This window comes from Amia ocellicauda, chromosome 23 (assembly GCF_036373705.1).
Source record: "Amia ocellicauda isolate fAmiCal2 chromosome 23, fAmiCal2.hap1, whole genome shotgun sequence".
Taxonomy (NCBI): Eukaryota; Metazoa; Chordata; class Actinopteri; order Amiiformes; family Amiidae; genus Amia; species Amia ocellicauda.
In genome coordinates, this window is record NC_089872.1 from 13,169,564 (window position 1) to 13,194,708 (window position 25,145).

A 25,145-nucleotide genomic window follows, 5' to 3' on the forward strand; every position below is an offset into this window, starting at 1 on the left:
TTAACCAATCATTCAGTAAGAATATTGCAGCACTGCTTATTATTTTATGTTTTTAAAATGTATTACTGTCTGCCACACAGCAAGTGGGAAGTTGCGGAAAATACATGTACCTTTACAATGCTAACATAGCATCCAAATTCAGACACCTAGAAGGATATGATTTATCAGCACATTTGTTTGGGCTTTCAAGGCTTTGTTTTAATACCTCCTTCCATGTTAGATCTATGCAAAGGCAACACTGAAGCAGAAATAAACAGCCGATTGTTTCACAAGAAGAGAGAAAAGTTAAAAGGAATAACTCAGTTCAGTTTGTCTCTCAAAGAAACTAGCAGCCAGCTTAGAGCTCCAGTCCTGCTGTGAAAATTATAAAGGTGAGTCTAACCAGGAACCAAGATTACAGGTTACAGCAGAAAATTCGACTGAAGGAACAAGATAGCGACTGAGAAAAGCAGTAGTGCTGATCTAGGGGCCAGGGACTTTAGTCCCCCCTGCCTCCATAGATAGCTTTACAAGATCAGGAGAAATGTTATGTAATGGCAGAGTTGCAGAGCTGAAATGACTATGAATGGATTAAATACCAGGCTTTTAAAGCGCAGAGGCTAGTTGCTTTAGCCCCAATAATGCACCCGTTCAACAGTGAGCGCTCTTCACCAGTAACATATCAGAAACGACCTGGCTGTTTATTCAAGCAGGTCCTCTAGCCTCAGCAGTTAGTCATTAAAGGAGTTAAGCAGCAGGTTGGCTTTATCTTCACATATGTCCACAATGGTTTTTTTTTGTTGTCATTTTGTTTTTAATACATGTAATGGCATACAAATATTTACCCACCTCCTCCCCAAAAGAAAGAAAAGAATAATCTCATCACTGCATACCAATGGACATCTGCCTTTGATACAAACTGGTTTATTGGAAAATAGATGGCACTGTATCACAAAAAGCAAAATTCTCTGGTGGCTAAATAAATGAAGGGGAAAGCCGAAATATATGTTACTCATTTCATATGCCTTTTATTTTATGCTGGAGAAAGAACCCTAATTGGCCAACAGTTTGACCAACCAAACAGAACTAATGCTATACACTGGCCTACACAGTATAGAATTTGTAATGCAAAAACTCCCCACACAAAGGGTTTACTAAGTATCCAAGTCTTTAGGGAGGTACCCATTATGGTTTTGTTCCTATACTGTTGTAAGGGAAAGACATTTAAAAATAAAGAATTATAAAATTAAACAAATGCATTCATAATAATAATTTTAAAATCCTCAAATGTTTAAATTTAGCATAATCCAATTAATCCATAAATAGAACTCTAAGCAAAAGATGCTAAACGAAGGTAAAGTGCATCTTTATTAAACTGAGAGAACATCTTGAATATGGATTCTAACAGTAATGCAGACTACAATATGATAAACCAGTGGCACAGAGAGATACATAAGTGCAGTGTGAATACACACAGGAATTCCTATGGCAGTAACACACACCAATGTCTTTCAAAAACTAAGCAGCACTTGGAATGTGAAAGTGAGGAAGAAATTATATTTTTTTAAACAAGGAAAGAATTAAATTATAATTATTATTGTGAACAAAGGCAAAGCAGCTTTTATAAAAATGCCGCTCAAAAAGGCGCTTCATACGGTTGGTCTGCTGAAAGTTGAATTGCTCTCAAGTGTACGGAGAGTATAAAAAGCACACTAGTATTCCTTTCAAGGGAATAACTCTGATCACCTGTCTCCTAGGGATGTTTGCCTGCAGTGAAGTAGTCGAATCCAAGTGCTAAAAAAGTGGATTCTCTCTTTCACTGCATTTTGTTTGAGCTCGCTTCAACAGACAGTAAAACAAAGTGTTGTGCAAGATTTATGACTGGAGGTTTTGAAATCTAATCTAGGTAGAGGATGAGAAAGGTACCGTGCATACTGAAGAGTGATGGCACTGCACACACACACAAAAAAAAAAAACTTTCTAGACTATAAACCCCGAAGAATCCCTCTCAGTGTGAGAAGCAATGCATGCATGCTGCAAATACCCAGAAGATAAACAGTAGACAAATGCAGACACATGCACTAATAACTGCACAGCTACACTGAAATTCTAAGTAAAATGCCCTGACCAGATTCCAAGACACACAGTAAAAAAAACACAATGACTAAGACGTGATTTTATCCCTGGGATTAAATCTAATCTAATGTCCATTCTTTGTAATTAAAATATGATGCAATTAAATATTCTGGCCACTAGGAGGCAACATAAACACTGTAAATGTTTAGAGGAGTGAGTGAGTGCCTGGCTTAAAAAATAAAAATAAAAATGCTGTTGAGGACTCACATTCTCAATGACGAATGTCCATTCTTTGTCTTCAAATTCTTCTGCATGGGGGTCCTGTAAGAAAAATGGTGGAAGAAATGTTGGATCTAATTCAAATGAGTGGTACAATTATCATATTTTGGTAGAAATGTTACAAGCAAATATGCAGGTCATAACTTTAAATCTCCTAAAATAGGCTTTTTCTGTGTACTAATGTATTCTTCTGCTCTCTATGTGCAGAAGGTGATGCTGTAAGGCAGAAATAAAAGACACATGGGGATTTTCTTTTTCTTTTTTAAATTAGGACACAGGCATAGAATCACTGCTGCTGTCTTTTAAGAAGCACATAGAATTAAAATAATGCAGCGACCGGACATGCTAAGATACGGCTCAGGATCCTTGATATCCAATTGCTTGATTACTTCTCAGCTCATTAAAAATCATCACAGAAAACCCTTGGACAACACCAAATGGATAGTATCACAGCAAAATCTGCATCTCTCTGCATTTTTTCATCCCCCATGCTCTCTGAACGGAGTCAGACTCAACACACAGGCGTTAACAGAAACAAAATCGGTCCTAGAAGGCACACAACACATTGGGCAAAAAGGAGCATTAAAACTCTTGCCCGCCGTTCCTATGAATGCCTTGGTAAACAAAACACTGGAGTAGCAAAACAACTCTTCTTACTGAAGCAGGCATGTTGTTTCTTTCGGATATTTTAGAATAGTATATTTTATCTGTTAAATTAAAAAAGTACACATGCATATCTAGTCTAAACCACAGGTCTCTATATGTCTGGTCCAGAATCAAAGGTCTGTGTTTTCATAGTTTTATTTAGATTTTTTTTAAACCAGCTGTTTATGGATCTTAAGCAGGCATTCTATCCATCGCAATTCAATTCGAAAACATGACTTTTTATATAAATCAAAGGATTTGGAAAAAGACATCAGGTTGAAATGTAGTTTTTTCTTGCCAGACCTCATTTAAATTGTTCAAACACTATTACAGTAATTTTACACAGGGGCTCAAATAGCTGCAATCAGACCAACTGTACGCATTTCTGTCTGGCACCACATCCTACAACAAGTCGGCCTATAATGTTGAACACTTCAATGCTGAAATGATCCCTGGAAATGTAACCTGAAATATGAAAACCAGAAGAACTCGCCGCTTATCTAAAAGGCTCATAGAACACAACATATCAGTCCATTAGGCAACATTCACAATCACCTGCATTAGGAAACTATACACTGTAATAAATAACTTGTTCCACTTCCTTCAGGAAGATACTTGCCTTTTTATGATTTCAAGCCAGCAAGAGTCAAACAAGCATACATAGACACAGTTGGCTGACATCAATGCAAAAGGCTTGCCAAAATTACATCCCTCAACCCATATGAAGTCTGTATCCCCAGCCAAAGATCATGAATCGACTGCCGCCTTCCTCCTCTGCCAAGAGTTCCAGGCCTTGCTGGGCTCCATTCTCAGGAGCCCGTGTGGCCATGCGTCAGGGATCACCACTCCTCTCAGAGCGGAGAGTACAGTAGATGCCCCCCAATGGGCAGAATGTGGAACCGTGTCCATCTCTCAGTGGGCCCTCTGGAGCCGCGGCAGCCCACAGCGGGGCCGAGCGCAGGAAACAGCTGTGGACGGGTGGCCAGCTGCTCAGGGTCTCCTCCTGTCAGCAGCCTGTGCCAGGGAGGACCTGACAGGCCTTCACAGAGACATCAGCCATCACGAGCTCTGGCACAGCCTCACTGTGGCGTCGAGCTCCTGGGGTGACTTGACACAAGCCATAGAAAAAGGCAGGGTTTTGCTTTAACCGCTTGTTTGTTTGTTGCTTTAAGGTGTAAATCGGGAGCCATGAACCAAACAAAGTGAAAATTACTCAGAATACACAAACCCTACACTCCGCACCACTGTCAATGGCCAGCATCAGCAGTGTGTCATTTCAATTTCACTCAAAATGCAAAGACTTCACTAGGTTTATAAAACAGTTTAAACCAATACATGTTGGTTTAGTACCATAAGTGCTTAGAAAGATTTATTCCAATCTTCAGGTCCTGGGGGTTAATCTTTGACAGGCAGCCAATAAGTTAGCTATGCAAAAGTAGCAAACATACTAAACCAAAACATGTACCTGTGATTGTACTTAATATAACTGTAGCTAAGCAACCAAACGTTCTCTGGTATTGCCAGCGATTGGACAATTTTCAGATTATGTCATCTCACAAAATTGCCACAACCGAAATCTTTATTTCCTAATTCATGAAATGCCAGCTGTCCTGTTAATTCACAAAGGCAAATCACTACCTTAGATCCCACAGAGGTGCTCCTACAGCCCTGAATACAATAAAAGGGGAAGAGACAGCATGCTGGGCTTCAAAGGCTAAACCATAAATTATACTCCTTCACTCAATGAATCCAGAGGTCAGGATTTTCTCAAGACTTCTGCCACTACGTTTTCCCAGTCTCTCTGATTTGATAGGGCAGGAAAATCTGGAAACAATCAAAAACAAGATTTAGTTTTGCTTTGAATATACCAAGGAATATTTTTTTTCCCACAGTTAATAGCCTCCAAGAATGCCAAGTAATAAGTAAATACAAGCCAGACTGGATTACCAGGGGTAGAGAAACATGCAGTTAATTCCAATGATCAATCAAATGAAATCGAAGTATATACAATTATCAATAAACACAGGAAGCAACAAATACTACTAGTCACCCAAGTTCAAATATCAAATAAAAGTTACATTTAAGAAACTTGACAAACTTCATGACACAGAAAAACTTGTTCTAAAACTTGCTCTTTCCATTATAACCCTATACAAAAAAGGTCAAGCAGTCCTGCAATTAAAAGTCCCAGGCTAACACGGGAACAGAATAGAAAATAGCCCATTTCCCTAAAATACTACTAATAACAATAAACCTAATAAAAAGCTAGACTGCCAGTAATCCCCACAGTTCTGTACAATCTGCTTCTGTAAAGGACAGCTTGCCAGGCAAAACAAGACCTCAGCACCCTGGGGTTTCCCCCCTTGCTCAGTTCAGAATGTATTTTTAAACCCTGGCTGTCTGCGTTGGTCTTGCACTGCAGCCTCCACAGTAAAGATCTCCCAGCCGGGACCCCGTTACCCTGCGGCAGGCCCGGCTGCCCTCCTCATCCCTGCCGTCCGCACAGCGCCGCCGCTTGGTTCCCCTGGCCCCCCCGAGGAACATGCACCTGCTTTTGAGGAAAAGCCATTCTTCCGAGACTGGGGAATGAATGCTCCGACTTAGGCCACTGCTGAGTTAGGTCTGTGTGGAGCCTAATAAACCCTTCATAATTCGAAGTAGAGTAAATAAGACACCTGCCTTTGCTACAGAGGTCCAATGTCTAGACGTTGAGGAAATCACGAGACTATTGCGTCCAATTTTACTTTAATATAGAGTGCATTCTATGGATCTGGAGGCCTATGCAGGCAATATTTCTCTTTTTGCTTTCTGAAAGGTTACATTTCATTGGCTGCATGAAACAACTATTTTCATTACTTGGATAAACAACGCCAATAAAACCTGTCAGAATGAATTTTAAGCTTGTAGTAAATATCTACTCAGTACAAATATCTTCTCCTGACCCCTGCGCAGACCTGTTTTACAGCATACAGATCACCCTGTATGTGGCTTGAAAAGAAGCCGAGCAGGAATCCAGCACATTTAACACTCCAACATGCATACAAAATTATCGCAATCCTGTCCAAAAAAGACCTTTCGTAATGGAGGTCGAGAGGCAAGAATATCACTCTGGCTGACTTAAGTGTGGGTTGACCCTGTGAGCACTACAGTGCAGCGCACTATCGAAGCCGAGATCCCACCATGCTATCTGTCAAAGCACACAACGCGGTGCTCCCTTTACTTTCATTAAAAGCATAATGAAGTCATCAAAATGTAAATGGTTATTATAAGATAGGTGGATGAAGAACCAGATAATAGTTGCTCCTTTTCTCTTTTTTAAACCCTAAACCACATTGTACAGAGCCATAATGGGTGTTTATACCTTTTCCATTACCGAGTCTGAAAGGCCACAAACCATTTCCAGGGCCCTGCAGAAAACCCAAGGTGACAGGCAGCTACAAGTGACACGGCTTTTTTTTTTTTTTTCTCGTTTAGCCTCGGCCACTGAAAGAAAGCACTTGGGGCAGATTGCATTTAACTGGTCTCTCCTTGATGCGTTCCGGCTTCATTAAGTGGCAAATTACAGTCCTTCCTGTATTGCTCAGACAAGTGTCTCACTCGTTTCAGAAACGCTCTCCCGGGCGCCTCTCTGGTGATGGAGGCAGCACTGTAAATCAGACTAGCCATGCAGTGTCATTTATTCAGCTATTCTTCCTAATAATGGGAAGTCTACCCCTGAGATCTCCAATTGCAGTTCTGAGACACTTGGTGGTCTGCATGCCCTTTTCATGAAGTCTGCAGAAGGGTTACAGAATTTCAGGAAGATCACAATAGTAGATTTGAGATCCACCCACCCTGACAAACCAACGTGGAAGTACAGAAGCAGTCAGAATATATTATAAATTAAATATATAATTGCAAGTGGAAATGAGGATAGGTTTTTCTCATGGGTTTTGAAGCTAGGTGGTTGTCTAAGATGTATTCTTCCCGTGGGAGTGGACACGCTCCTGTCCTCCCGTTTACTGCACATGCTCCTATCTCTGGAATGCAATTATTTTTTTATAGAGCAAAGGCCGCAACAAACTCTCAAACTCCAATACTTAATAGTGTTATTTATCTTGATATTTTCTTGCCTTTCCTGTAATGTCTAGGAATTAAATCTCTTGTATCTAACACTAACCCCGGACATTAACCCTCATCCTACATCAGAACCAACCCTTAATAGACTGGTTATAGTTCTGGGCATGTTGCTCAGGAAATCCACATTTCTATTGGGACATATGTTGAGGTCTTTATTTCTATGCATTTTTGTTTTAGTTTTTTCGCTCAATATGAATTAGTTTGTATAGAAAGATTAAGCTTACTTTATCATCCGTCATGGAAAATGGCTGCCAGAATCATGGACTACAGCACATCAGTTACAAAAGCTTCGGTAGTCTTTAGAGACGTCACGTTATATGGTCCTCATATCTGCCCATACAGGTTTACACAGCCTTGCAAATTGGCCGTCTGCATCATGTCACAGGCAGTCTTCAGTGACAGAGGCGAAGAAAACAGAACGGAGCTGCTCGTAGGATATTCAATACGACAGGCTGTTAGCAATAGTTCTCCTGTTTCCCTGCTAAACTTCACAACACATTGGTACTGCTTTACAGTACATCATTACTCTCAGGAAAACTGTCATGGCCTTCCAATTTATAGACGGAAGAATGTAACCATGGCTTTATCTGTCTGGGGACTTAAAGGCCTTATATATAAAGTCTCCCTCATTTTCTATAGTGAAACACCTTAACACTTCCAAACCACGTAGGAAACTAAGGTGTCAGAGTCTTTCATCGCGATTTTGGAAAAAGCTGAGCCGGGTGCTTTTGGTGTACCTTGAAAAGCGTGACGGTGATCTCGATGTTTTCAGGAACAGGCCACACCACGACACCCCGATAAGGGTTTTTGATTCCAGGCTGCCAGCTGTGGGACTGAGGAAAAAAGAATACATAAATAAAACTACCAGCATCACACATTTTATAAAACACAGGGATCAATTCACAAATATTCCTTTTGTGAAAGATGATGTATTCGGACAGCAATTTGAAGGTTTAAAAACAAGGCCTTTGTATAATCAAACACACTGACCATGACCTACTTTTTAACTTCCTTGTTGTGGTTAACACCAGAGGTCAAACTCATTAGCCAATCTGTAATTCCAACATAGATAGAAATGGTCAAGGATGTGGCTCTTAAATGGATGATAACATCCTCCTTAACACTTGGCACCAGGCCCTGGTGTATTAGGCTTCTACTTACGATGTCCATGTCAATGTCCTTCAACTACAGCATCAGATTTGGAAGATGAAGGGAATATTTTTCAATGCAGTTTAAGTTGACTGCACACCACATTACTAAATGGATTTGTGCTTCAAATTCTATCCGTGATCCTACTTCACCTGAGCACTGGATCCTCTTCTTGGAGTGTGAGCACACCCACTTTTTTTTTTGGTCAAGTTAAAAACAAACAAGCAAACCTTGGAAGATTTCCGTCGGCTCCTCCTGGTCCAGACGACAACAAGCTTGTCAGGTTGCCTGGGAAAAAGGAGAAACATAAGTCTGGATTGAAATCTGCAATCTGTGATAGCATTTACTCTCAATCGCAGATTCACATTATGTATTTTTTCTGCTTTTCCAAGTCACAGGTTTCTCTTGTAAACTTCTTCCTTCTAGAAAAGCACTCTAACACTCATAGGCTTTCCTGATGCCCCAGGATCTTACAGTATAGTAAATAAATAATGACCTTGCTTCCAAGTGTGCAGTAGGTATCAGGTGCCGGCACTGTCAGGTGGAGCATGAAATGACTGCTCCGATCTTTCTCCTGCTCTGACTGCAGTACCTCTGTGCTCAGCGGCAGCAGCAGGTTTGCCCCCACCTCACTCCACCTCACACTTTGGAAATTCGGATCTAGATTAGAAGCAATAATAATCTCATCCTGGTTGTAGTACATTTAATCTATATGGCAGCCTGTGAAGGGAACAGGCCGGCTGTCCGTTAGGGTGCTGGCACGCAATGGCACCGTTCATCGCCTTGGAAACAACATCCACAAAGGTTCAGCTGGAGGCTCACAAATATAAAGTGACGGCTCCAGCAACAGACACTGCAAACTTTACTTGTTGCAAAGTGTCTACAATTGAGGTAACAAGCTGAGAATCAAAACATGAATTTCCAGTGTTTTCGTCTCATATTGAAGCAGGCCTGAAATCACCGAATGATGCGGGAGTCTTATATGTGTATGACCTGGAATTATGAAAGTAAGAGTTTTAAGATTATTATAAACAAATCTGAATAATATAATGCTTTTTCCTTTACTCCACAGCCTGTTGTTTTGACTCTTCCTGAAAGAGTTACAAAGTATGGGCATCGTCCCTTCACATAACTCTTATTATAACGAGATATGCTTTCAGACTTCAAGGCATTCGCTGCATAGATTGCAGACGGTTGGATATTCAAAACATGCCCTTCTAAATGATTCTCAAGTGCTACATAACAGGCATCAAGCCTTTCAGGAATATATTCTAACAGAAACTACATTTCATCCTGGAATTGGTCAAAAGGATGAATATCTGACTTCTTCTCAGCGAAAAGTCGAAATGTAAATGCATGAACCCTTTGCCTAAGCACAGCGGTCTCCATTACAACAATCATGCCAAGATTCCACTCTGACAAAAACAATCAGAGGATGACATAAGCAAGTAGTTATGCTCCTCCAGGTCTTATAGACCTCTTTAAAAGAAAATGTAAGAGTCTAGGTTCTTCTGTACCATTTACATTGGGAAACTTTGTTTTAAAAGTTCTACACTTTATTGAAGCATGTTTTGGGTTACATCACCTGCCCTAACCTTCAGAAGTCCAACTCCAGCAGGCGACTGGTATTTCGGATACAAAATAACCCTCCCACTTTAATAAGAACAACAATGTTGACATTTACTGGTTTCGATGAGTTATCCCCTTCTGTTGTCTGGCTGAGATATTAGAATTACACCAGATGATTTAACATCTTAATCTTAGTTCCTCTTCTTATGTAGGCAGTATGCTATAAACAGCATATATTTTTGAAATAATTTGTCATATATCAAATCTATGGTCTCATTATCAATTATCAAGCTAACAGAACTTCAGAATGTGAAAAACAGATGAGTAAACCAACATTTGACCTACTTACATTTGTAATATATCTAGAGTGCACTAGGTCAACACATCCATCAATGTTACATTCTATGGTTAACGGTTTATTTTAATTTGATATACAAAACATGTAAAAATAAAAACAAATACAACACATTAAATGCAAGGTTGACAGAATAACTGCAGTACACCTTCTGACAAGAAAAATAACCTAAAAACAAATTGTTTCCCTTTCATTTGGAGCAATACATTCTTAAGCAACATCTGCTGGGTCATGGGGTTATAAAATATTTGGCTGCAGAGCAGCACACAGTGCCTCTAAATCAACACTTCTGTTGGGATACAGGATGCCATGGTTTCACTGCCCTCTCACAAGCAGCATCTGTGAAAAGTGCAGCAAACTATTTTGGTTTCTTTATGTACAGAAAAGTCCCTGTTTGGACTGGCCTACAAAGTTTAAGGTGTACTGCCCCACTGCAGACAGTGCTTGAGACAGAAAGACTTACAGTGAATACAGATAAGCTGCAACTGTCAAACAAATTGGTAGAGATATTTGGATATTACAATATTTGTCTTTGAATATATTCTATTTTGCTTTCTACAGTGAGTGATCAATTAAAACATGTTTTGGCAATCTGAGATACTGGACTTTTGCACCAAGACAAAGTCCTAAACTCTTTCCCAGTTGACATCTCTGGCTCGTGTCCTAGTGAGATTACAGACTATGCAGGGACAGGGAAACAGCAACAAAAACACAACAAAAAACTAAATTAGGAAAATGTAATTTATTTTGCAGCAGACTGCAACAGGTCCATCAGCTTGTGTTCACACATGTATTTGACTCTTATCAATGACTGACAGATAGTCTTCATTACCTTACTCTACACACATTTAGAATAACACTTATGTCACGATTGCGTCTTTGTCGTTCTCAAAATTATTGCCAAAATACGAATGAACTATGTAGAAATTAGGAGTATTTCAATACATTATTTGGAGAAGACTATGTTCTTCTAATCCACTACTTTCTTTATATGCCAGTTGAGGCACAGTCTGCGGAAAGTTTCACTAGAAGTACATTCTGTATTCATTTACAGGGTTCTTAGAGCTAAATCCCACACGGGGAACTACAGAGCTAGGATAACATACCTTGGCTTCAGGTTTAAGTAAACAACCTGGGGCTCAGAGCACTAAATTCAGGAGCTGAACGTTACTTAAAGCAGCAAAAGCCAAGAGACGCTCAATGGAGACATTGGAAAAGGTACAGTTATCGGTACAATGAGTAATAAAATCTTTGAAGGGCCACCAATCTGAAACAACGGGCCTTGGTTTGCCTTGCAACCTGTGACCCCTGTGGCTCGATGGATGCCAATAAGCCTGCAGTGTTAACAGACAGCGAGAGAAACAAGGCCACCCCTCATGGCCTTAGCTCTGCCCTCAATGGTATGGGCTCAGAGGTTGAGAAAGTTTGGATGGCCTGACAGGAATCATCTTGGAGTACCTGTAATGTGTCACTCCCCATACTAAGATGAGGACTCTAGTGGTGAGTGAAGTCCATTAACACTTGCCCATTCTAAAATTAGGGGTTAGAATAATTAAATGAATGCCAGTTCCAATTTGTTTGGTTCTTTAAGAACATTGTAGGGAGGAGGCACGGTCAGGAATGTAGGGTGTAAAATCCAGGGTGGTGATCCTTACAAAACAAAACCACAGGCAAATCAGCAAAATTACTATGACAAGCCATAATAAATTGTATGGATATATAAATACATAAGCAATATAAAAGTAGGTCAGCCTGGACATCCCCAGAGAATACAGATGTTATCATCAAGAACAGAAGTGTTAGTCTGAAGAGGCAAGTGGGGAACTGAAGAATTCAAGCGAGTCAGTGACAGTTACCAAAATAATATGTATCCGGGCCCTGCTGCTTTCAAAGCCATGTGCTGTAAGCATTCCTGCAAGAAACTACTTGGCTCTAAAAGTTCGCTACCCGAGAGCAACAATACAGGAAGCCCCCTCCCTTTAGCCTATAAGCAAAACTACAGCACAATCCCAGCAGGCAAGAGGTTCAGTACTGTAGTGAGCACAAGGAAAAATATCTATGGGGGAAAAAGGTAGAAATGCAGAATACTTTAAATAAAAAGCCAGTGCATCTAATCACATATTCAGCATTTTAAGTTGGTTTATGAAAATCGTATATATCCTATTCGTGCAGGTTTTCCTCTGAAACCCATTCAAACACAAGCCTCTTTTTCCTACCATACGTACCACTCAGACTTATTCTAAGAGGATGAGCTTTTAACGTCATTGAGTGCCTGCTGTCTCAAGGTGAGCCCTGCTGCTGCTGACCAGGAGGGAAACGACAGAGACTAAGACCATCATTTTAAATAGGAGACCGAGGAGCAGAGGTGTTCGGCGCTCCTCTGACACCAAAACAAGCCTGACTGCAGCTGGAACAAAGTAGGTAGATAAGATAAGGGATTGCTTTATTCCCAACAAGCACTTGACCCTAAAGTGAAGCATTTTACTAAAACAAACCTCACGGACTGATGAGGCTCTCACAGTATCTCTGAAGAGAAAAATGAAGCACCACTCCAGCGGCAGTGACACGCCAGGTGACTCTCCACATCATTTGTGAATAAGTGTTTAACAGGATTAAATCTGTCAAAGCCAACAGTAACAATGAGCCATTTTCATGTTCCCCAGCTTTTGCTAGTCATCCTATCTAATATTTCAAAGGCAGGAAATGGAGAATCTGCTTCAGCTTTGGGGAAAGGGTTTTTGAAGGCTGCTAGATCAGCGCCGTATGAATTTTGACAACTTGCAGAAACGTGCACACCAGAACTACAAACTAACAAAATACACATCAAAGTTGACATTTTCAGTGCTGTGGTAATCCAGGAGATGTGAGGGCCTGGACTCCTGCATCCAATCTACTCAGTGAAGACCTCTGCAAGCCCCAGAATTGACTGATTTAGTGCCAAATTATGCTGCACACATTTTGTTCTCAATTAAATATAGCCTACTTTGTCAGGGATCAGATTTAAACCGGTGATATTTACAGGCAAATATGTCAGATTTGACAGTGAAAGGAGACACTGCCATATAATGAACAAACCTCCATATGCACATTTCTGCAGTGAAGTGAACGAAACTTTGTTCTGTGCAGCTTTATAACAGTTGCCACTGTACCATCTCTACAACTCGACAACAGCTTCAGAAATCTGTTCCACATCAGTCACACAAACACTGCCCTGATAAAAACATACAAAAAACTTCCATATGTCCTATTGCCTTTTAAAGTCTTCCCCATCGGAATGTGAAGCATGTCTTTTTTGTCCTACATTTTTCAGTTTTCTTATCTTCTCTCCTCTTCATATAACTGCAGGCAAGATTCAACTTAATTAATAACCTCACCATGGCAAATGCAGTCTTGAGAAGCAAAACAAAGGACTGGCTATGACGCATCCCAGAGGTTACGGAGAGGGAAAACGGCTCTCTGTACTTAAAAAGAACAAAAAAATTACTGTATCAATTTCATTTGCAGGCAACGCGTTGCTGATTCAGTACCGCTCCATCATTAATATTTCACACTTGTGCACAGGGTGATCAATGGTTGTCGAGTTTAATTGTGCTAAATTAGCTGTGCACTGGTTGTAATTTGTAAGTGACTTTGAGCAATTTAGCAGAAACATCTACTTAACTATAATACAGGCTTTACCTTGGGCTGTTTCTGGGACAAGTGGAATAGCTGCCAAAGCACATGCTGTTGATCCCTGCAACCATTTATCTCGGTGTACAGAATACTGGCGAGTGTACTGCATACATTTTATTACTGGCACCAAATTAAATAACATCAAAATCACCTGCCTCTTTGAAATGCAGAGCAGCAGTGCCCAAGTTATATTTGAATGTATAGCAATCATTTCCTTGTTCTACAGCAGAGCAAGTTACAACTGCTTTCTTGTAATATATTTTGTAACCCAAGTGTAATTGAAATGGAACCATCTAGCCGGTTTTACAGTTCTCCATGAATTACATCCATTTCGGTTCAGATAATCAATTTAAAATCAAGATTATTTTGAAAAATATGGGCAGACCAGTTGCTAAAGTGATGGAAATCCTTACTGTATGAAGTATTTAAACGATGAGGACTAATAAAAACAAATGTGCGTTTTAAAAGCATATTACCTGACCTGCAAACGAGACACTACTGAAGGTCAAGGCCATGGCCTCATTTGTAACACTGATATCTCCAGCAAGCATCATCATCCTAAATGGAGCAGATATTAAAGTACATTTTAACTTCCATTGCATTTGTAGTTTATTCATTCTGACAGCAATTAATTGAGCATGGGCTAATGCCATATGCTCAGTGGTATAATGGTCTCAGTAGCTGTGTACTCTCTGTAATGTAACTACAGTTTTTAATGTTTATGATGTTCTATACCAAAATGAAACCGCAGGGTAGAAATCAATCACTCCTAATACTGATCACAAATATCCTTTATTCCCCTCCATTAACCAATCTTTGCATGTTCCATATGAATATGTGCTCCCCCACAGTTATTGATGCTTGCAGGCATTCGTTAATGTAGGGAAGAACAAAAACAAATGCGTCTTTCATAACTAAGGAAATCCCTCTCTAAGATACAACTGAAAGAAAAGTACCCATGTAACACACCAATCATGTTACTGGAATTACAGGATATTGTACGTGACTTGCATGAGAAAGCTACATTTTATCTTGCCACTCAGTAAAGATTCTGTGGAGTCAGCTGCTTGCCATCCTACAATTCTATAATCGTTCCTCGCAAGCAGTTATTTAAAAAAAACACACATCTGTTCATACTTGTGTGGATAATGTATTGCTCACCTGTGCTGAAATCCATGTTACCAGTGCTGCGGCAATGGACAGCTGCATGATAAATACAAATTATAGGGCGTACAAAGTGAATTCCCTCTTCCCCAGAGCTCAAAATTAACTAGCAGATCACATGCAGGGACACAGTTATGGGATACATAAAGAACAACTACAAAAACACCATTAACAGGGCCTCTTTTACAACAGACAGTCTCCCCTATATCAGTTCGTTCTGGGAAAGCGTTTAAGCAGCCTGCTCAAGGTCAAACGGGAGGAAGAGCGACCTAAATAAGAAAGATGTCTCAATCTATAGGCCCAAAAGAAGAAGAAATCAGTGTTATTTTATTTCTTTGAATGTGCATCCGTGCGTGTGTGTATTTTCAGCCATCTATTGTAGTAAAACAAGTTTGAATTCTGTTAAAGATTAAATTAAAAAAAATGTAATCTTTAAGGAGTCCCTGGAAAGAAGTGGAGATTTAGAGAACCAAGGCTACCCAAAGCCAAAATACATAGCGATAACTAGTTTGGACTAATGTACTGCAATGTATTTGAGTTGGCCATTTGTATCACGGAAATGGTGTTAACTTAAATGCAAGGATGTCACCAAACATTTTAGTATGAAGTGGCTTGCACTCTCTTACTTCTATTTATTCATTTTCCCTTGATTTGCTTTGATATATATAAAAAAACACCAATAGGATTACTTTGTGTTCTGCAGGAAAGGACAAGTGTACCTAGCAGGAGGGGAAGCGATTGGCTATTTATTGATCCAGAACTTAAAGCATAGGTTTCATATTATATTATATATGCTGTTCAAAGATTTCAAAGCACAGTAACACTGATCAAGGGACCCGTGGGTTCAGCAACCGCCTCCAGTGTTTCAACAGACCGTCACCTGGTGACCGCTCCCCAGAGAAAGACCTAAGCAGCGATTATAAAATACAACAAAAGAACAGAAGACAACCAGCACCTTTTACCTTCTGCTCTTGATTTGGCGAGATATATAAAATCTGAGCATTGTGGCATTTTAACTTTAGAGCAACGTTAGAAGCACATTTGTGGTTTGTGTTATGGTTTTGGATTATTAAGTATTATTAGTTTTTGATTTATTTCAGAAACACTTGAATTAGATACGTTAGATTTCCCTACCAAAGAGAGCATTAGACTACATGTTACAGCTTTTAAATTGATAACGATATTATAATAGGTTTCCACATTAATTACACAGTATTATACTGAATGAATCACTGACACAGGGTTTCATCTCTTCTACATTTGGTTTTACTTGTGGTAGGGTCATTCTTTCCATTTAATATAAATGTTCCACTGCCCAGATTAAGAAGGTTCACATTGACTTGACATGTCACGAAGAAAGGAAATAATTATTCTCTACAATATAGGTACTTTTTTTTTTTTTTTTATTCCCACCTAATGGCTAAGGAACCTGTCAGCCCTGGGGTTTCCAGTGCAGCTGGGGATGAGGTTACCAGCCCAAGCAGCGAAACACCATCTGACCCTGCCATGCAGAAGCAATGAGGAGCACAGGGGTCCACATTCCCCATTGCTCAGGGGTAATCACAGAGCCAAAGGGAAGGCAGGTCAGGGCAAGGGGAAGACCTGTGCTTCAACTAGCCCCATGGTTAGGGCCTCACATCCAAAGGGAGAGTGAAGGGTATACGGTGTGGGGTGCAAGCCGTACGCATTTGAGGTCGCAGCTCTGGATCGCAGTCAGTCAGGGTCTCCGTGTCAGTAATACAGAGGGGTTCAATGTCGGAATTATGTTAGTCAGTCAATTGTCTTTTAGCTCCATTTGTTTTGTTTGTTAGCACTGCTATTCAGCCTCCATGCATTTTCCCTCAGGTACTCTGCCCTGAGCGGCGCAAATGGGTCCCTTTCATGCAGGTCTCGGGATGAGTTGCAGGTGTGCTCACCTGGCTTAGTCCGACAGGTGATTGACATGGGGTTTAATCACATTGTGTGGCCCCAAGAAAGGAAGGAGGGCGAGGCATTTAATTTCACATGAATCACAAACAATTCAAAGAAAGCAAGGTCTGTAGTAACAATCGCCACCTTTCATGTCGAAATACTTAATTGGTGTTAAATTCACTGATTTACTTGGATAAATATTTGCTGCATGCGGTGTAAAGACAGCCTACTCCTAATTCGAGCACATTAAAATTTTTCAATCACAGGGTGACTCACGTCCAAAATGCTCAGATCACCATGTGCTTTAAAAATTGAAATGTGCTTGAAAACCCTACTGTTTAGCATTCAAGAAAGCAGATGCTCTTCAGTCGAGTCCCTTTCAGGCTAATTTAAAGTATGTATCACTCGATCCAGGTCAGGAACTTGGATCAATTTGAGGGTATTTAAAAAAATAACAAACACGTCCCAAGCAGTAAACATGTCGCATACAGCCACAGAGATGGAAATATGGAAGTACAAACCAACAAAAGCAACCATAAAAGCCTTCAAACAGATGGCACTCTGCCAGGGGGATTCTGTGCTACAGAGAGCACCCTTGTGATTGACAAGCTAACTGACAGATGCAGGTATGCAGCCAGGCCAGGCCAAGCAAGCAGCCCAAACGAAGCCAGAGCCAGGAGATTAATAGGCTGTAAACTTAGATCACTGCAAAGACTTTCTATTCTAATGTATGTTTCTGCAAATTCTTTAAATTACCCAAAATAAAAATCGCAACAGTTTACTTTGGAGATTCGTTTGGTGTGAATTTTGAAATTGAAGATTCCCTCCTGAAATGTCTCTCCTGTACACGGTCAGACAGTACATAGGCTATATAAGTTCCATAGCCATATCCTAAAATGAAGGAACAAACTGGCATAATAAGGACTTGGGTTGAACCTCCGCAGCAAAGGAAATGACATGGAAATTCAAGACATACTGTAGGAGACCACAGAAAGTAGCCATGCTGTGACTAAACACTGTGTTCTTGTGCTACCACCATGTAGTGCAGTGCAGCAGCAATGGGGAGCCGTGCAGTCTCCTGGCCTCCCTGTCTGTCTTTGGAGACGGACTGCTGAGGTCCTCCAGTCAGAGAGGTTTCTATCCCATATGTAGCAGAGCATGTCTAGGGCCCAATCCAACAGGCAGAAAACAAATTCACTCTCCTACCCACAAACTGACTGAGAAAATGAGTCCTCCTTTTTAAATTATTCAGTAAAAACAGCCAACGTGCTCAATGCTTTTCATCTCAACCACAACAAGGTCCTATTAAAACGTAATGTTTTGGAGTGCCAATCACTGGAAATGCATTTAGCACTGCTGCATTGTCAATTCATTTGTGCCCAACACCCAGTTCTCGTGAACCAGTGTGAACAGTAGAAACGGCAGCAGCCTGCCCATGGAACTGGGCCAGAAGTCATTCATGGCCAAAGCAGGTCCACAGGGACTTCTCCAGCTGCACATTTGACAACAGAACGAGAATCGGACTGAATCTGTGAGCTACTGTTACAATGGCATTATTATACACCCTTCCTACAAACAGGCATTGAAACGGACCACGTGAAACGCACATGCTTCCCGATGGTAATGTGAAATGGGACAGTGCCACGGTGCACAGAACAATCAGCTCAACACAATGTGGGAGTGTATTTTCTGCGGCTTCAACAATGCAATGTGAGAAGTGAAAAAGCCATTTCTTCTCTTGCTGGACTGCCTGCCAAATGTGTCACCATGTTTAATACACATTGTTTCACCCTCCATGTATACAGGCATAGATAAGCACATATACAGGATTCCCTGACACATTCCTCTAGTCACACCGGCAACACTTACGCAACAGCAGCATGTCCTGACCAGAGCAAACTATTGGCTACAGTGTATTAGACACTAAATCTCCAAATGACGCTGCCTTTCAGAGGTACACACCTGTATGTTTCCAACAAGGAGTGGTGCATTTCCACTGTTTCCTGGGAGGAATGAAGGGGCCCGTGCATCGAGTTAAACATGCATTTCCTAGGGGTTTTCTGTTTCAACATCATACAGGATGTATAATTATCGACACTGATCTAGATAAGCTTCCAAAGCTTCAAAGGGGAGATGACATTTGTTTGCATTTGCTGGATGAATAAACTTTGTTTAGATCAACCAAGGGAATATGCCCAAAGGGAAACCAAGAGGTTTCTTAAACAGTTTTAAAAATCACGCATTCTGTTGCTCCTGTCCCAGATATACTTCTAGATTTTACTTTGCGAAACACAGAAAAGTATCATGAGAATTTGTATTCAAAAGGGAACTACTGAGTTTAACACTACTTTAATACAAGATCCAAAAAATAAGAACTGGCCATCCATAAACCAATTCAGTTTCACATTCGGCAGATAGGAAAACAAACTATTTGTGTTATGCCCCTCTGTAAATGTAGAAAAAAAAATGAAAACTTTCAAACCTGGTGTATAATAATATTTGGGCTGACCGTTTTAGATAATTATGTCAGAACTTTTTGATAGAGCATAATTCGGGTCTGGGGTCTGTGAAATCCTTGTGGAGAATAATGTCAGTACACATTAGGGCAAAACTGCACAACAGGCCTGTTATTTCACTTACTGAAGCCCCTGCCAGCAAGGATGTGAAGGTACGAGGTTCAAGTTTCAGACCACAGCTAAAAGTGTACAAAACACTTATTAAGGTTCTAGAGAAGAATAAAGCTCCAATCTGCTTAATGTCCTACTGCCTACTATCCACTGACTTTAACAGGCAGGGTGACTTATCAGATGTTCTGGCTGTGGAGAGATTACCCCTGCTGGGCTTTTCGTTATTATTTTTTTTAAGGTTTTGTCCTGATCCTTGTATAAAAAACAGAAATGTCAAACAAGGTGACAGTTCAAACAGTTCTCACATACTGCACTTAAACATGCGCTAATACTGCAGCACATATCAGACAGCCATGACCTTGAGATTAGTGAATATGTGTATACACATTTTTATGATGCAAAATACATTTTCTGAAGAACCATCCCCCGAATGGACCAGTTACAGCTTTGTCATCCCCTGCATAACGCCACTAGAATTAGAATGTTACAACAACCCTGATTTTAATCAATTCAATTTAATTGTAATGTAATCCACTCATCGTATCATCATGAACACAAATGAATAAATATTAGAAATTAAATCCCAACGGCCTATGTTCTGCATTGATTAGGAGCAGCGGTGCAGACAGCTGACCGACCAGTCATCGATCTCCTCTTTCTCTGTACAAATGGCTGTTGTAAATCTAATTTCTTATTGTGATCAAATGCGAAAAGAAAAACATTGTAAGCATTTTTGAAAAGGGTTCTTTGGACAAAAACTGTTTCTAAAACTGCATGGGCCAGCATATTCTATTTTCCCTGCTTGAATTATTGTACTCCTGAATGAAAAGAAAGGCGTTTTCTATTTAATTTATAGTCTCAAAGCAAGAGCACTATAAATTGAATAGCAGCTCATCACCTTTAAGCTGTTTTTACGGGATCTGACAGGTCTAATCTAATTTCATATATAGAGAGATAAATAAATATAACAGGTCTCCAAATCAAAGTCTAATAACACTACTGTGTTTATTTGCTGCACTGTATTATCCAATTTGGAGGACAGTACTTATTTAAATTATACCCAATAAGAAGAGTGAGAATAGCTTATAACTGCTCTAGTCTACCAGAACAAGAGCAACAAAAAGGTTTACTAATCATACATTTATAATCAGGGGGAAATAGTACCCTTATTAAAGAGCATTTTGGGAAATTATTCAGGTTTATATTTAGGGTTTATCAAAATAGTAACGTCATTCTTTTCATTGGCTCCTTCTTCTATAGTGCCAATAATCACGTGGCAGGTTAAACTATGCTCCGACTCTGTCAAGGTGTCTCTCTGTCTTATTCCAAAAATAAGATACCATCAGATAATCTAGAAAGAACAAAAGGCAACATGAGTAGCCCTTAAAATATGTTGAAGCAAGGAAATATACATCCTTATTTTTAAGTTACATACAAAACAATGAACATTTGAAAACTTTTTCACAGGATTTGTTTTTCCACCGACACTGGTTGCACTTTCAAAATAAGTTTAATTTACCCCGCCCGGGATGGAGTGGTCAATATGTTTTGGGTGTACACATTTCTTGTATGTGATTATTTAACTCTTCCTGTGTGGGAGAAGTCTGCTTAATTTTGTGGCTCTTCGTACAGAAAGTTAAAAACGTACTGTTGTTTCTAATTTTTCCGTCAAGCATCACTGAGCAAGTCGAGGTTCTTTCCTGAACACCCACGTGCTTTTAAGTACTACCGTTTGTCTGGGCTCATCCATGGTTATTTGTGTCAGACGTCTACTTTCTCAAGTGGCACCTAAACACCCTACTCGCAAAACAACTTTGGACTAACAAGGCAGTCATGGTGAAAAACATCCTTCAGCAGTGTTCATAGGAAGCTTGGTATAATAGTTTCCTCTACAATAAAAACTAAACTGGAAGTATGAAGGAAAAGCTAAAGTTCAGATGGAGGACCACTAAATTAAACACTATCATGAGCTTGTAAGTCTTCTGCTGGCAGACTTGATAACCTAATTTATAGCCTACTTTTTCAATTGAATTTCAAATAGTATACGAGTATCAGATTTATATAAAGATTCTGAAAACAGATGTTTGTTTTATTGACTAACTACCTATGCTTTATATAGTTTTATTGCACAGCATTGGTAAATGATTAAAAACCATGTGCAATACTGTACATGCTTCTCTCTTCACAGCTATCTCATCTGTGTGTCTACCACTACTGTCTAGGGGAGAAATAGTCTCTGAAACAGCACTAAGTATTGGACATTAGCTAATAAATACATAAATAAAATCTCCACAGCAGGATGCTATTATCAGCACCATCCTTGTGTGTATATATTTGCCTTTCCCGGGTTTAAAAAATGCTTCCTCTATACAAAAATACTCCCATTGTTCCAGGTGGGCTACTGTGCAATAGAACATCTCAGATCTCTTGTATAAAGATAAGTGACGTTCTTGCCTTTGCACACAGAGCATGGACCATGCATTTCCTCAAAAAAATCCACCAGCAATTTCAAATATACTTAATCTGTTTTAGCTCTTGGGACTGTTTCCAGTTACTGTAGATGGAAACTTTCCACAATTGCAATAACAAACTGGACAGATTAAATCCAAGGCAGACAGCCGTTACGTGAGCACGTTCGTCACTGGGTGTTCACCGCACAAGTACAGATCTGACTGCAGCTCCTGGGCCACAGCAAGACCCAATCATTTCAATAAAGGTAGCTTTCCATTTCCCAATTAAGTTTTTAACATCTCTACAGCTGTCAGTTTAATAAAAAACACTATTCAATCTCATAATGTAGGCTCTCGATGCAGTGGATCAAGACCCCATTAAAAACTTTAACACACAGCTGTCCAGACCTCTGAAATAAATGCAGACTCTATCAATCTCTCAATCTCATAAATGAATGGCTTCAGGACAGGATTCAGGAATAAGTGAAGAGGTATGAAGGGATTGGATTGTCCTCTCACACACGCTGCCTGACAGCACTGTGCCACTGATTACAAGAGCATGTTGAGGATGACACTCTGCTATAAAAGGTGTGTGTTTGCAGAAGTCAAAGTTGATAAAAGATCCCCTTTGTTTTCAGCAAAGGTCATTTAAGGTGCACCTGTCCAAGTAAGCTGCTGTCAAGCTGTAACAAGTAATAGCTTCAAGCACAGATAGAGCTTTTAATGTTATAGGCTAGATAGATAAATGGATATAGTGGAAACATCTTGGGGAGGTCTTCATCCAGCAGTGGATTGATATAGGCTAATGATGATGATGATGATATAAACACAAAAAATTCGAAATATGCAACATATTATTCAGAATGATACATTACAAAAAAAAAAAAAGAGGCAATAATGCAGTTACACAAAGTCAGATTACTCTAAACTACAAGGGCATTTCATTTTTTGTCATAGCCAATAAAGAACTTACTTAGTTTTAGCTCTTTGAAAAATGCAGCACTTTGAGTGACGTCTGATTACAGGAAAATAGTAAACGGATGAAGGTGGCCGATACCCCTGTGCATGGTCCTCATACACAAACTGAAAACCCTAGTGAAGCTCTGTAGCATCCTGCGACCAAATTATTCTGTGATCTCTCTGCTCTAGTACGAGCACACAGAGATCAGAAAGAAAACGTGCAATACTGCGTCCACTCATAATGTGTCATGCATCTGTGACAGTACTTATCGTAGCACACACGCACACAAAAGAACCGAGGAGGAGGAGGAGGACTGAAATGCACTGCAAACATATTATTGAATAAGATGCCGCACTGGAGTTGCACAGAGCGCCCCTCCCAGCTCCAGCTCCAGCTCCAGCCCCAGACATGCCCGCACTGCCGCTAGGACTGTATAAATCACAGCCAGAGAGCGGAAGAGGCCAGCTCCGCATTCCTGTCTCTACTGGGAGTACTGGCCTCCTCCTGCAACCCTTACAAACGCGCATCCTCTAAACTCACCATTTCTTAGTGCACTCCACCATCAGTTCCTGGTAGGACGCCACAAACTGGAACTTGGAGGCATGTTTCCCAACACGCTGCAATCTTTTCCAGACCGAAGCCATATTTCTCGCTGAACTGGGATCGTGTCGTCTTGCTGTTGGGTTGTTTTGGGGTGTTTTTTTTTTTTTTTGTTTGTTTTTTTTTGGTGGTGCCGCTTCAATGGTAGCCAAAGATCCTCAGTTGTGTTTGCAAAAGCATGACAAGTAAATGTATATATCGGAAAAACACTATCGCAGCGGGTCTTCTCGCTGAGGTGGCATGCCTTCTCGAAGTCAAATCCTCATGTTAAAAGCCAGTGGGATAAGAAATGACTCTTCTGGTGACAGCCACGTTTGACAGGGACATGCATGGCTGCGGGGGGCAGGGGGGTGTTGGGAGGAAGTTCCCAGGTTGGATTTTATATAGGCATCCCTCTTTAGACACTATGCCCCGGTTTCGCCAACCTATGAAATATGAAAGACAGGACGTATTAAAATATGCACTCATACACTGATAACTTCAAAATGCATCATCAGCATCGGGCGTGTGTACATTTCCCTACTTACCATTTCATTTAAAAACTACCTGGATGATAGATTTATGATAACATTAAGGTCGTTTCTTAACCCAAAGCCAAAAATTATTTCTCCTGATCTGAAGTGACACAACTTCAGCTGTTTTTCCCCACGTACGCGTTTCCTAGCGTGTAGTAAACAGCTGCTTTCATACATAGTGTAGCGAAATAAAGCCGGGTGTTATTTCTCAGAAGATTAAGATGCAATAAGCTAGCACAAGGAAATCCCATTAATACAGACAAACCCAGCTGCTCTAGTTTTATTTGAATCCACCGACACCTTCATTTTCACGCACACAGCGACATAAAAGCATGCATGCAGAGTCAATTGCAGAGATACGGTGTTTTTTGCTCGGTCTATTTCTCACACTTTCCCAGCTCAGTTTCAGCCACTTCGAGAAGGAGCTAAGTTAGTCAACACTGAATATCAGAAAACACATGAACACATGAGCAATCAAACCAACAACACGACTCGATCGTGCACAACACTACAGACAGCTTCACCGGTTACCAGTTACAGGAAAATCTTACTCACCTTCTGCAAATATTGAATCCTAACCCTACTACTACCCCCACCACATAATGTTGATGACTACTTCTGCAGTATCAGCCATTCCAATTAAAAAAGGAGAGCTTTTGAGAGAGCTATTCACTTGTTCTGCAATTAAAATCTGCAGGTACGGGATGACATATCGTGTTTTAAAAAAAGGAATAAAACCACAACCAGGTACATTCCCAGAAGAGACTGTAAATACCAAGAAGCTCAGAGTAACAAACTCAACAATCAACCCTCCATCATTTTCTCCTTACATTCACTCAAACATTAATAAGCTCCGAGGAAACGCCCCCGGGCCTCCGCCATTGGTCCTTTAAACACAGCTCCTCCGCGGTGTTTACCCCTGCGTGTGAGACCAATGGCTTCTGCACACTTTCGTTACCATTTCTGTTCTGCTATTGGTTCTCTCGCACGTCCGTCTCCGCTGTTAACCCCACCCACATCCACTACCAAGTTAGATTGCACCCCAGTGTTTGCGCTTACCCCGCCCATACCTAA

The 25,145-nt window shown here is 40.4% G+C and overlaps 1 protein-coding gene across 12 annotated transcripts in view; it reads right to left on the reverse strand.

Moving 5' to 3' along the window:
- The window catches only part of ehbp1 (EH domain binding protein 1), a 120,992-nt gene extending 96,078 nt beyond the window's left edge, over nt 1-24,914 (reverse strand). For all 12 annotated transcript variants that reach the window (XM_066697277.1, XM_066697276.1, XM_066697275.1 and 9 more), the window contains exons 1-5: nt 24,627-24,914; nt 23,497-23,981; nt 8,478-8,535; nt 7,836-7,931; nt 2,323-2,376 (exon numbers count right to left, since the gene is read on the reverse strand). In XM_066697277.1, coding sequence (XP_066553374.1) covers nt 2,323-2,376; nt 7,836-7,931; nt 8,478-8,535; nt 23,497-23,600 — 312 coding nt within the window. In that variant the 5' untranslated portion in view covers nt 23,601-23,981; nt 24,627-24,914. The remainder of the gene's footprint in view (nt 1-2,322; nt 2,377-7,835; nt 7,932-8,477; nt 8,536-23,496; nt 23,982-24,626) is intronic.
- Between the last annotated feature and the right edge of the window lie 231 nt (nt 24,915-25,145).